The 11,840-nt window shown below is 40.7% G+C and overlaps 1 protein-coding gene across 1 annotated transcript in view; it reads left to right on the top strand.

Moving 5' to 3' along the window:
- LOC140338897 (uncharacterized) overlaps window positions 1-11,104 on the top strand; it is a 40,669-nt gene extending 29,565 nt beyond the window's left edge. The window contains exons 9-16 of the mRNA XM_072423214.1: window positions 6,726-6,917; window positions 7,004-7,127; window positions 7,251-7,348; window positions 7,435-7,623; window positions 7,713-8,207; window positions 8,290-8,487; window positions 8,576-8,681; window positions 9,747-11,104. Coding sequence (XP_072279315.1) covers window positions 6,726-6,917; window positions 7,004-7,127; window positions 7,251-7,348; window positions 7,435-7,623; window positions 7,713-8,207; window positions 8,290-8,487; window positions 8,576-8,681; window positions 9,747-10,675 — 2,331 coding nt within the window. The 3' untranslated portion in view covers window positions 10,676-11,104. The remainder of the gene's footprint in view (window positions 1-6,725; window positions 6,918-7,003; window positions 7,128-7,250; window positions 7,349-7,434; window positions 7,624-7,712; window positions 8,208-8,289; window positions 8,488-8,575; window positions 8,682-9,746) is intronic.
- Window positions 11,105-11,840: the final 736 nt, after the last annotated feature.

The raw sequence follows: 11,840 nt of genomic DNA, 5'->3' as shown, positions 1-11,840 counted from the left end.
TAAAACTTTTAAAAGTTTATAAACTGTGTTATGTTTTGCGGCTCCAGACTTTTTTTCTTTAGTGGAAGAGGAGGCAAAATGGCTCTTTTGATAGTCAAGGTTGCTGACCCCTGACCTAGGAGAATGGGAGAGAGATTTCTTCAATACCATCAGAAGCAGTTAGTTCCAATAATATATATTTCTATGGAAACGATACATTGACGATGTCCTACTGTTATAGATGGGGTCAACAGAATCCCTTTAAACCTTCTTTAATCATTTACAACTTAACAATTACAATCTAAAATTCACAATGGAACACAATCAAACCCATCTTCGTTTTCTAGACCTATATATCCTAGTCGATATACATAACCGACTGAAGACTACTCTATACAGGAAAGCCACAGCTGGAAACACCATACTCCATGTCAAGAGTCCTCATCCATCATCTTTAATCCGAAGTATTCAATATGGACAATATTTAAGGCTACGGAGAAATTGTTCTACCAAAGAAGACTTGCACAGAAAGATATATTGTTGGAACAAACTGCTTCTGATGTTATTGAAGAAATTTCTCTTCCATTCCCCTAGGTAGATATTTGGATAAGTCGGGGCATACTTCCTCCCCATTGCGACCCCCCCTACTTGGAGGTAGGTGACATCGTCAAAGGTGAACATTTTTTTTTCCAATATGTAATGTAGTAAAAATAAAATAAATGTGAATGTGTACGATACATTGACCTTAGAATGTACATTAGAGTATACATTTACACTCCTTGATTTAAACCCTCATTATCACCAATTTACCCATACAATCATTCACATGTTCTCATTCACTCTCGAACTTAATATTATTCCATACCAAACATAAATAATTCTTACTCCATAGGCACTCTTTTACATTACATGATGAGATGGCTGACAGGCAGTATGAGACCTTATCCAGGACTGAGGGAGACAGGTCAGGGGTGGACAGATAGATTTGAGTGACATCAGCATACAGATGTAAGCCAAAGGAGGATATGAGACTACCGAGAGAGGAGGTGTACAGAGAAAAGAGAACCGGTCCAAGGACTGACCCTTGGGGAACACCAACAGGGAGGAGAGTGGGGGAGGGGGAATTACCATTGAAAGAAACTTGAAAGGAGAGGTCAGACAGATAGGAAGCAAACCAGGAGCGGTGTCACTGATACCAATGGAGCCATGATTTGTATTAGAAGGGGGAGATAACAGTGTCAGAGGAAAGATCAAGGAGAAGGAGCAGGGAAAAGTTGCCTTGAGACTTGGCTCTAAAGAGGCCCCCGGTCACTTTAGTAAGGGCTGTTTCGGTGGAATGGGAAATTTGAAAGCCAGACTGGAGGGGTCAAGGAGAGAGTTGGTGCACAGGTAATAGTGAGGCTTTTGTAGACAAGGCGCTCAAGAAGTTTGGAAACATATGAATAAAAAAATTGGCCAGCCCTAATGGTCTTTTTCTGCCACAACTCTTCTATATTTCAACCTTTAGGCAACAAAGTATATTAGTAAAGGATACACCACATCCCCAGCTACCCGGAACACAGGGGATTAATATGCGAAAGCAATTTGGGGTAGAAATTTTTCCTTTACTGCAAGTAGTTAATACTGGTAGAGTTTTGCTCTAATATTGAGTTTTATTATCATTAAACAATCAGTAATATTGTTTCGGTATAGATACCTATGCCATGTGGCTCCCAGAAATTTAATAAATATGTATTGGGCAGCACAGAGGATCAGCGGTTACCACTCTGGCCTTTGCAGAGCTTTTCAGGTCCCAGGTTCAAACCTCAGCCAGGACACTATCCACATGGAGTTTGTAGGTTATCCCTGTGTTTGTGAGGGTCCTCCCAAAAACATGCAGTTAGGTTGATTGGCTTCCCCCAAAAATTGACCTTTGACATATGACTATGGTAGGGACACCTAGTGACATGGACTTTGTACAGCGCTAGGTAATATGTCGACGCTATATAAATACTGTGTAATAATAAAGAGTATTAGTATTATTACATTTTTGTTATTGTTTGGGGAGGACAAATGCATTGTTGTAGCTTACACAATAATAGTAGTGATTAAATTTAATATCATTATTGTTGTTCAGGAAGGATAATGCCACAAAACTAATATTTAGTCTTTTCATTATATTAAAGGTCATTTCCGGTCTGTGGGACTCCAAGACTAGTGAGACGCTTCCTGGTTGCTATAGTGAAGAGGGTGACTATTAAGCCCCGCCCCTGTAGTCTGTCTCACGCTGCTCAGCTTCCGGCAACATTCCACCTGTTCGCTGACCCAGAACAAACACTAGAGGTCGAATCATTCTGAGTGAAGGGCAGAAAGTGTCCTTGTTGTAAGGGGGCGGCGGCCATTTTCTTTTAGCACTCAACCCAGCTTTTGTTGACTTTAGGTGTGGAACTATGTGGAACCGACCTCACCGCTGGCTTAGATTTACATTCTTAGGACAACATCCACTATAAAAATGAAACATAAAGAATTAAGCCTTCTATGTTTGTTTCATCGTCGTTTGTTAAGGGAGGTCGTCGTCCATTTTGTTGAAGGCCATGGTCTGATTAGGGGAGGGGCTCTAGCAGTGCTGGAATGGTGGGTGCTGGGCTGAAGAGTGTCTGCACAGAGGAGGAGGTAATAATATCATTTTTATTTTAGGATGTGGAACGAAGAAGGGGATACCCAGCACTTTTTGGGCACTGATTGAATGGGGGCAGAGGGTCATGTGATCCTAAGAAGCAGGACCACAATAAGATGGGGGCACCAGGCACTGTGGTGGGGTGAGTTAGGCACCTCTGGTACTGTGGAGTCCCTGAAGAACCAAAAATAGAGGCCCCTATCTGTTTCAGGGTGCCTCTTGTTAGCCTTCACAGGGTTATGGTGAACCAGTTGCTGTGCCATGCACTTATCCATGACTTAAAATTGCATGCATTAAAATTGTCTATGTTTGGCCACAAAACTGAGCATGTTACCAAAGCTTTGGTCTTTAGATTTAATGGCGTCAATAACACAGCTCAGTGCTTACCAACCAAACATGGAGGTTGGCTACCCATTCTGTCAGCTCCCAATCACATGACAGACAAGAGAGAGTCTTACCATTGACCCAACACTTCACAACTTTATGGTTCACATGTGGACGGTGACACACCACAACTTGACAAACTCTGATGCATTTAGTGTGTCACTGTCAACTTATGAACATTAAAGTTGTGAAGCATTGAATCTATGGTGTCTTGTATGGTATTTATTCACTTGGAGAAGGAAGACGTGGTCTTTGACTGTCATGGATGGTATTGGTGTCAGTTCGAAAATGCTGCTAATGAAAAATGGATCTGAGAAAAATAAATAATAAAAAATAGTATACTCAAAGCAACCCTTTTGGTCAAGGTAGCAAAACATTCTAAAAGAAAGTAACCTACGAGAGAAGATCCGCGCAAAGGTATCCAAAAGTCACTGTGGTCTTTCATGACCAAATTGCCAAAAAGATTGACCTAGGATGCAGCAATGGTATTGAGCGGTGGGGGGCAAACCTGCTTATGAGTATAAAAGTTTTTCTTATGCAGGTAAACCTTCTGTTAGTTGTTGTTGCTACCCTGAAAGGGTCACTTGAAGAAAAAGAAGCAATGTCTTACAAACTGACCTTTTTATCTGGCAAATTGTGTCCTCAGCTTAGAGAAACACAAACCCAATAGACAGGTTCATTATATCTAAATAAATATGTGTGGGTGGTGGTCATAGCCACCTCGAGGTGTTTGAGAGGTAGGGAAAAAGAGAAATTCCGCATTTGCTTTCACTCTTGTCACGCTTGGGGAGACATGGCCGCTAGGGGGACTACGGCTTATACAGAAATGGTGTGAGCCCTGAGAAGGGCCGAGGCGCAGAGTCTAAGCAGTAACCAGGTCTTCTCCAGAGCCTCTAGTGGTGAGGATGTTGCACTGCTGGTTACTGCCAGGTTGCGGTCCTTGGGCACAGCAAGGTGGGCAGGAAGATACATGATACCAAATCACGAAGCAGAAGAACTGTCAAAGAAAGGCCAGGGTCAGGGCAGGCAGCAAGCAAGAAAGGTCAGGTTACAAGCCAGGGGTCAAATACCAGGTATCCAGGAAATAGACACCAGCGTCACAGGGGCCACTGCAGACACAGGGAACACAGGAGACACGGGAGACATAGAGGAACACTGGAACAGCACAAGGGAAGAGGCTGGTAAACAACAGACTGGGCAGTAAGGGGAAACACAGGAGCTGGATAGAGGAAACACTAAATTAACTAACAGGTGTAGAGGAAATGCTCAGCAGAGCTAGGGGGCTCGGCACTAGTGGGGACACGTTGCACAAATGCTGAGTGTTGTGTCTGAGCTAGCTAAATAACCAGGGATGATTAAGAGGCTATTTCCTGATTGGCCTGCGGGATTGGCGAAACTGGACCCAGACAGCTAAAGTAGTGTTGCTGCAGCTTGTTAATGGGTTGTGGTATCCTCTGCCATTGACTGGCAACCATTGATACACATCTAGCTCTGAAAGGGGCATTTAGTTATACATTTTGTCTTCCCAATCTTTGTATAGAAAATTACTGGGTGGAGATCCTTTTTATCGGCGCCCATTAGAAAGAAATCTTGCATAACTTTTTCTCACTAGGTGATAGCTGGTAGGTACTTCAGGGTTTGTGTTGATACCCTCAACTGGTGAAGGTTGTTTCTATATACCCATGATGTAAATTCCAATTGCTTGAATCCAATAGGCACCTCAGCAATGAGTAGAGAGGCTCTTCTCCAGGATTGTAGGGTTGAGAGATGGATTGTCAGGAAGGTGTGCTTGAAAGCAATGTAGCTAACTTGCTGGGTGCATATCGATCACGTTGTAGGTTTGAAGGTTAGTAGGTTCACCAGAAACTAAAAAGAAAATTGACTAGTATGCATTTGTATAGCAACGCTAATGTAATCCGATTTCCTAGCAACAAGGTCAGATTATGGCAGCCTACTGATCTGCTGATGTACTGGTGTGTAACTTTAACAGTATCTCCGCTTTAGTTTTAGAACTTTCTGAGCAACATAAGCAATCAGTAGAAGGATAAAAACTCTAAAAAAATAAAACTAAAATTCCACTGGCTCTGTTCTGCCACTCTGCCAATATTTTTCACAGTGTTCTCCCCAGCCCCTTGGTATGCCCGGCACTTTTCTGTAGCCACCTGATTGTTTTCAGAGGTTATTGCCACCACTCGCCTACAATTTCTTCCAAACCAATGTAAAAAAATTCTATTGAACACAGCTTCACTTCTTTTATTTTAGCTGAGTCTGTTCATTAAATGCCCCTGGGTTGTCTTTAATATGTTAGTGTAGTAGGTTCTGTTTTGTTCACCACCGACCTAGCCTATACCAAGCAGTAAGGTTTTATTGCTATAATAACTTTTGGATTTCCCCAAAATGGCACCAGGAACATCTTTTTAGCTGAACTGTGAATTGATCTAAAGCAGTGGTGGTATGTTCTATACAAGCGTTCAGTTGATTTGGCAATTGAAAGGTGGTTGGAAATGTTTCATTGCAATGCATCATAAAATCTTGACATTACTCCTCAACTTTTAGGCCTTTTTTGGAAATGTAGTGTAACTCTTTTTTTATGCATGCTCACTTCCTCTAACTTAGTAGATGTGCCGGATTGTACATCTACGTATGTCTACATTTATATTTGCTTCCTTTTCCAGATTGTTATTATACAGTTCAACTAAGACAGGTCCTCTAAAAAGCAGATAACTGGCAAAGACATATAAACAGATCACCAGAGGATGGAGAAGAACAGGAGTTTCCTGACTGAGAGGATATTAGACCTAACCCTGGAGATCATCTACCTGCTGACTGGAGAGGTGAGGAGGATTCTAGTAAGGGACCCATGACATTACTCCGATCTCTATTATTAACACACAGGCCTGACCAATAAGGCTAAAAGCGTATTAGAAGGTCAAATGACAAGACTCCTATTTCTATTAAAAAATAGTATACGAATTAGAAAACATAAGCACAATAAGACATTATATATACCCCAAAGCTTTTAAAGGGTAAAGTTTGGGAACCCAAATCAATGTCCAGAGCGTTATTCTTTACAAAGTGACAACTAGAGCTGTTTCTCATGTATTGTCCCGCTTGTGTCTCCAGTATTTCAAAGTCTGTTCATCATTAGTTATGGTGTCTGCACCATGTGAATAGTGCATGGCAACACTGTGCTGTCTATTACAGTCTATCCAGTGATTTTTTTGGGGGGTGAATACACACAAATACACTATGCTATTGGACTAGGTCATTCATGATCAGTATGGGGACCTTTATATCATTTCAATTAATTAAAATTGGTGGCGAGTTCACGCTTGGATTGGAAACTTTGTGGTTGATCATACCGGTCTTTATTTGTTCAATCATCCTTGAACATCTTTGTTTTAACATATTGTTCCTGATTGTATGCATATTACAGAAGGATGATGATATGTTCCCCCTAAAATTGCCATTGATGGAGATCTCATTAACAATTGTTGATATTAAAATACAGAGCAGAACAAATGAGCAAGAATGATTCTAGGAGTGTCACACTGCTCTAATCTTTATTAATAAAACACCAAACTGACAAAAGATGTAAAGATTCTGGAAACTTTATTTGGCAAGAAGGTGCTTTGGTCTACAGCGAGACGTAAATTATTATTATTTTCTTTTTGTGTAGTGATAGTTATTTTTCTCTAAAACACAGGAATACTTTATAGTAAAGAAGACATCTAGTTATCAAGTGATGGCCAACAGCCTTCTCCATGTGTCACAAAGAAGTAGCAGAAAACAGAGTCCCAAGATGGAACTTCCAACTCACTCTCTAATATCAGATCTTAATAATGAAAAGAAGATTCTAGAAGCGATTAAAAAGATCATTGAGCTGCTGACGGGAGAGGTGAGAGGTGCCGTTATGTCTGGGACATTATCCAGTAACAGACAAGGGATGTGTCTGGATGGTGACTTTATCATTGTGTGTGTCAGGTTCCTATAAGGTGTCAGGATGTCACTGTCTATTTCTCCATGGAGGAGTGGGAGTATTTAGAAGGAAACAAAGACCTCTACAAGGACATCATGATGGAAGACCACCACGCCCTCACATCACCGGGTAAGAGGAGTTTTTTATTTATTGTAAAGGATAGAAGAGTAATGAGGATCCTCATAAGACACACACATCCTCCGTTATTAAGACATAGAAATCATGTATTAAGTCAGTGTGTGTTTCTTACAGATGGATCCAGAAATAACCCAGAGAGATGTCCCTGTCCTCTGTATTCCCGGGATTCCACACAGGAACCCCAGGAGATCCCTCAGGATGATCAGGTAAAGGTAACTAGAAGTCTTCAGAAAATGTGATATTTGGTTCATTGGGAGCCCCAGTAGACCCTATTTAATAACCTTTATGTTTTACACAGGGTGGTTGTGTTAGTATTGTGAACGTCACACGGATAGAAGAAGAGGAAAAGTGCACTGTTGTGCAGCATAAACAGATGCAAGTTCAAACAGACATATCCATCAGCAAAAACATACAGCAGAGATCTCTTACGCCTCTTCGTTTTAAAAAGTCAAGACAGGAACATCCCAATGTCTCATATAACTATCAGGTAAAAAGAAACAAACATTTTTAGAGATATGCATGATTTACCGAAAGGCCTGGCAATCCTACTGTCTTTGTTTTATTTTTGCTTTTAAGCGTGAATGTCAATGGGGGAATAAAGCCGAAGACAGGGAGAGAGCGGAAGACAAATCTTTAAGGAGTGGTGTAAAGGAGCAAGAATGTCAGCTGAATGTTAAAGCTGAAGACACAAAGAGGTTAGAAGACACGTTTTTGAGGACTAATGTACAAAAGCATGAATGTCAGGAAAATCTTAAAGAGAAAACAGAAGACAAGATTGTGCAGACTGACCTTCAGAAAGAGAAGCATGAAAATCCATTGGATAATAAGTATGAAGTCACAGAAAAAGTGGAAGCCAAGTTTTTGAGGACTGAAATTCACAGAAAGGATCATCAGTTGGATGCTGAAAACATAGGGAGACAAGAAAACAAGTTTTTGAGGACTGATGTGCAGAAGGAGCAGGAAGTTCCTCTACAGAGCCCCAGTAAAAGAAATACACCAAAGAGATGTCCCCATGCTCTTTATCATTGGGATTCCACTGGAGAACAACACATGGCCTTTCGAGATGAAAAGGTAGGTTGGGCTTAAAATCATTCCCAATACCCTATATGACTTGTACACCTACCCTAGTTCATAACTGTTTTGTATTATTCAGGACAAGCGCTTACTTATAGTTAAGACTGAAGCGATGGAGAGTGATAATGAGATGTGTTTGTGGAGAGACTTGATGTGTAAAGAGCAGGACAGTTCCATAGATGAATCCAATAACAAAAATACACCAGAGAGATGTCGAAGTCCTCTCTATTCCTGGGTTTCTACCCTGAATAATCATAAGATCTTTTCAAGTTATCAGGTAGATAAAATGTTTTTGGAGGCAGTGTAGCATTTTTGTCAACCTCAGGCCCATAAAATTGGACAAAATTCCTAATGTCACTTTGCAGGAAGAAAAACCGACTCAATCTGGGGGTAAAGAGGCCTTGGAGAAGATGTATGGAAGGGGTGTGGAAGAATGTAAGGAAGATGAAAGTCCTCCAGAGATTGGCACAGGTGAGTGATCAGCACATTATGTGGTCAAATGTTTGTGAACAGCAGACCATCACACCTTTTTATGGCTACAACAACTTTCACTCTACTATCACACAAGATTTATAAATGGGAGTTTAAATCCATTTGGCCAAAAGAGACAAGTTTGTGTATTGATGTTAGGTTTTGCACCTCCTTGCATAACTGTGGAAGTCAAGCAGATCAAACCTCTGGCAGATTGCTGTGACAAAGAACCTCATATTGGTCCCAAACAGTGGGAAGGAAAGAACGCCAACCCATATCTAGTAACCCTGTGGGGTCTGGGTTTGCTTCTCAATTGGACAACCAAGTATTACCTTGCAAGTTCTGATATAATAGACTTGGATAGGACAGTAAAGAGTAGAAACTGTGTTTAGAACCCCTGTGGCTGCACCACCATACACACAAGCTCCCATACCCTCCAGCGAATGAGTTTGTTTACCTTTCCTTTTCCGGCTACTGAATTTCTAGTAGAAGGGATCCAAGCAGCCTAATCATTTCTACACAGAAACATGTAGCATGAAACATTGGTTACTCTGGCTGGGTTAAAAGCTGAACAAATATGGTCTGTGTTCAGTCAGCTTCAACAGACTTCAGAAGGGAACCTGTCATCTTCATTATGTCAGTCATCTTGTGAACTTAAAAAAACAACACAATTTGGGTGTTGGTACTGGATTGATAGTTAGCAAGATCCTAAAGAATTGGTTATAGATTGCTACAGATGCTGGTTAAGGTTTAGGCAAAATGTCAACAGAAAAGTAATCAATTAGAGATGATATAATATAGATACAAGCAACTCCACAATGGTTCACAGATGGCAAATGTGGGGGATTAAAATGTATCTAAACCCTTGATTATGTATTTAGCACATTGCAGCTTACCAGTCCCTGGATGTAGTGGTATTATTTTAACAGGCCAAAAAGGAGGAAATAAATAATGTAATTGGTAGGTTTCACATATGTAACTACCTCCTATTCTATCCAGAATTAAATATAGGTAAAGATATACTTTATGTTCCTGATAACCCTCAACTCAACTTATTTCACCTAGATGGAAGATACACAGAGTACAGTATGGAGAAACGTTCCATGATCTTTCTTGATGGTGAAATGGAGGATGACATTGGAGGAGATTCTTTAGAAGAACCAGCCATTGGTGTAAATCCCTATACAATACCTCACAATAGGGGTCAATCATCGAGTCCCCGTATGCTTGGGGGAAGCTTCCACAGTCATATACCTCCTGTCACCCATCGTACATATCGTAGAAGGGGTGAAACATTTATGTGCTCAGAGTGTGGCGAATGTTTTACTGCCAAAGCAAAACTTTTTAAACATCAGAGAGATCATATAGTGGACAAGCCACATTCCTGTCCCGACTGTGGGAAATGTTTTGTGGAAAAGTCCCATCTTGTCAACCATCAGAGAAGTCACTCAGTCGAGAAACCCTATTCGTGTTCTATATGTGGAAAATGTTTTGGGGAAAAGGGGCACCTTGCCAATCATGAGAAGAGTCACACCAACGAGAAGGAGTTTTTCTGCTATGAGTGTGGCAAATGTTTTACTCAGAGAGGACACTTTAACAGACACCAAAGACTTCATACAGGGGAAAAGCCATATCCATGCCCTGAATGTGGAAAATGTTTTCCCCACAGAGAATATCTTATTAGGCACCTAAGGGTTCATGCAGGACAGAAGCCATTCCCATGTTCGGAATGTGGTAAATGTTTTACTGATAAGTACGATCTTGCTAAACACGAGAGAATTCACAGTGGCCATCGGCCATACTCCTGCCCTGAGTGTGGAAGAGGATTTACGCAAAAGTCAAACCTAGCTAGGCACATTAGAGTCCATGCAGACTACAGCCGTATTCATGTTCTGTCTGTGGGAAATGGGTCACCCGAAGAACCTCCCTCATCTACTATCCCAGTCCCCGTGGCAGACAAGAGGTTCTTGTGTCAAGATATGAGTGCTGAGTAATATGATCTGTTCTGTATTTGAAGGCAAAAGAAAACTCAGCACTATGTAGTTTCTCCATTTTTTGTTTTGGCCTTTGACTTTACGAACAATAGTACAATGCAATGTTGATGCTGCTGAGTACCCTACTTACACTGTATTGGATAAGAAGACAGGTGATTTTTTTCATTACCTCTTTTAATCTCTATTTAAAATGTCCTCCAAATCATGCTGTTAACCTGGTGGATTAAGTCACCAGAAAATATATGACCAAAAGTATGAGGACATCCCTCCATGGTAAAAAGTCTGGGTGTTTCTAGAGAAGAGTACTGTTAATGCTAAAGCAAACAGATGTCTCCAACCTTGTGGAAACTATTTGGAGAAGACCTTGTGGTTCATCATGACTGTGCCCTTTTGTACAAAGCCAACTTAATAAATTCATGGTTTGATTAATTCGGTGTTGAGAAACTTGAGTGGCCTTTCCAGAGCTCTTACCTCAACTATTAAACACCTATGAGAAGAATAGAAATGTCAATTAATAGCCTTCTAAAAGTCTTCTTGGTCAACAATAGAGGCTAACGTCATTAATATTCTTTTGGCTAAGTGGGCACAAATTTGCACAGTTTTAAAGTCCTCCCAGAAGAATAGACTGTTATGGGGGGCCATGTTTTTGGTACTGGCTTTGGAAAAGAATGCTCAACAAGTGCCAATAGGTACGTTAAATAGATGTCCACAAACTTTGGCCATTTAGTGTAACTTGAGGAATTTCCCACAACTGCTACTGGCTCATTTTCCAGACAGCTTTGGGGATTTGATGTGTTGCCACCTGTTCTTCATTGGCCTAGTCCTGCTTATTTTGTTGGTGTGGAAAATTTGGCACTAGAAATAAAGTAAAAGAATCCTTACGTTTACCTTTAAGCTAACACTAAAGCAACCCCTGCAAAACCTGTAATAGACAAAACAGTGGTTTACTTTAACTCTCAAATTAGTGAACATCTAGGGTCCAAAATCACGGTTTTATCCTTGTACAAGAATACATAGGGAAGTGTACCCTTTATCTCATAAAACATATTCTAGGGCCTCATTTACTTTAAAGAGGAAGCACACTGAAAGTTGCCAATTTAGCATGCTTTCCCTACACTAAAAACCCTACTGCAAAAAAAAATCCTCTTTACATATACAGTGTATA

The sequence above is a fragment of the Pyxicephalus adspersus genome, chromosome 10, assembly GCF_032062135.1.
Source record: "Pyxicephalus adspersus chromosome 10, UCB_Pads_2.0, whole genome shotgun sequence".
In the NCBI taxonomy this organism is placed as follows: domain Eukaryota; kingdom Metazoa; phylum Chordata; class Amphibia; order Anura; family Pyxicephalidae; genus Pyxicephalus; species Pyxicephalus adspersus.
Note: the sequence above shows the minus strand (reverse complement) of the source record. Positions and strands in the feature narration are given on the sequence as shown.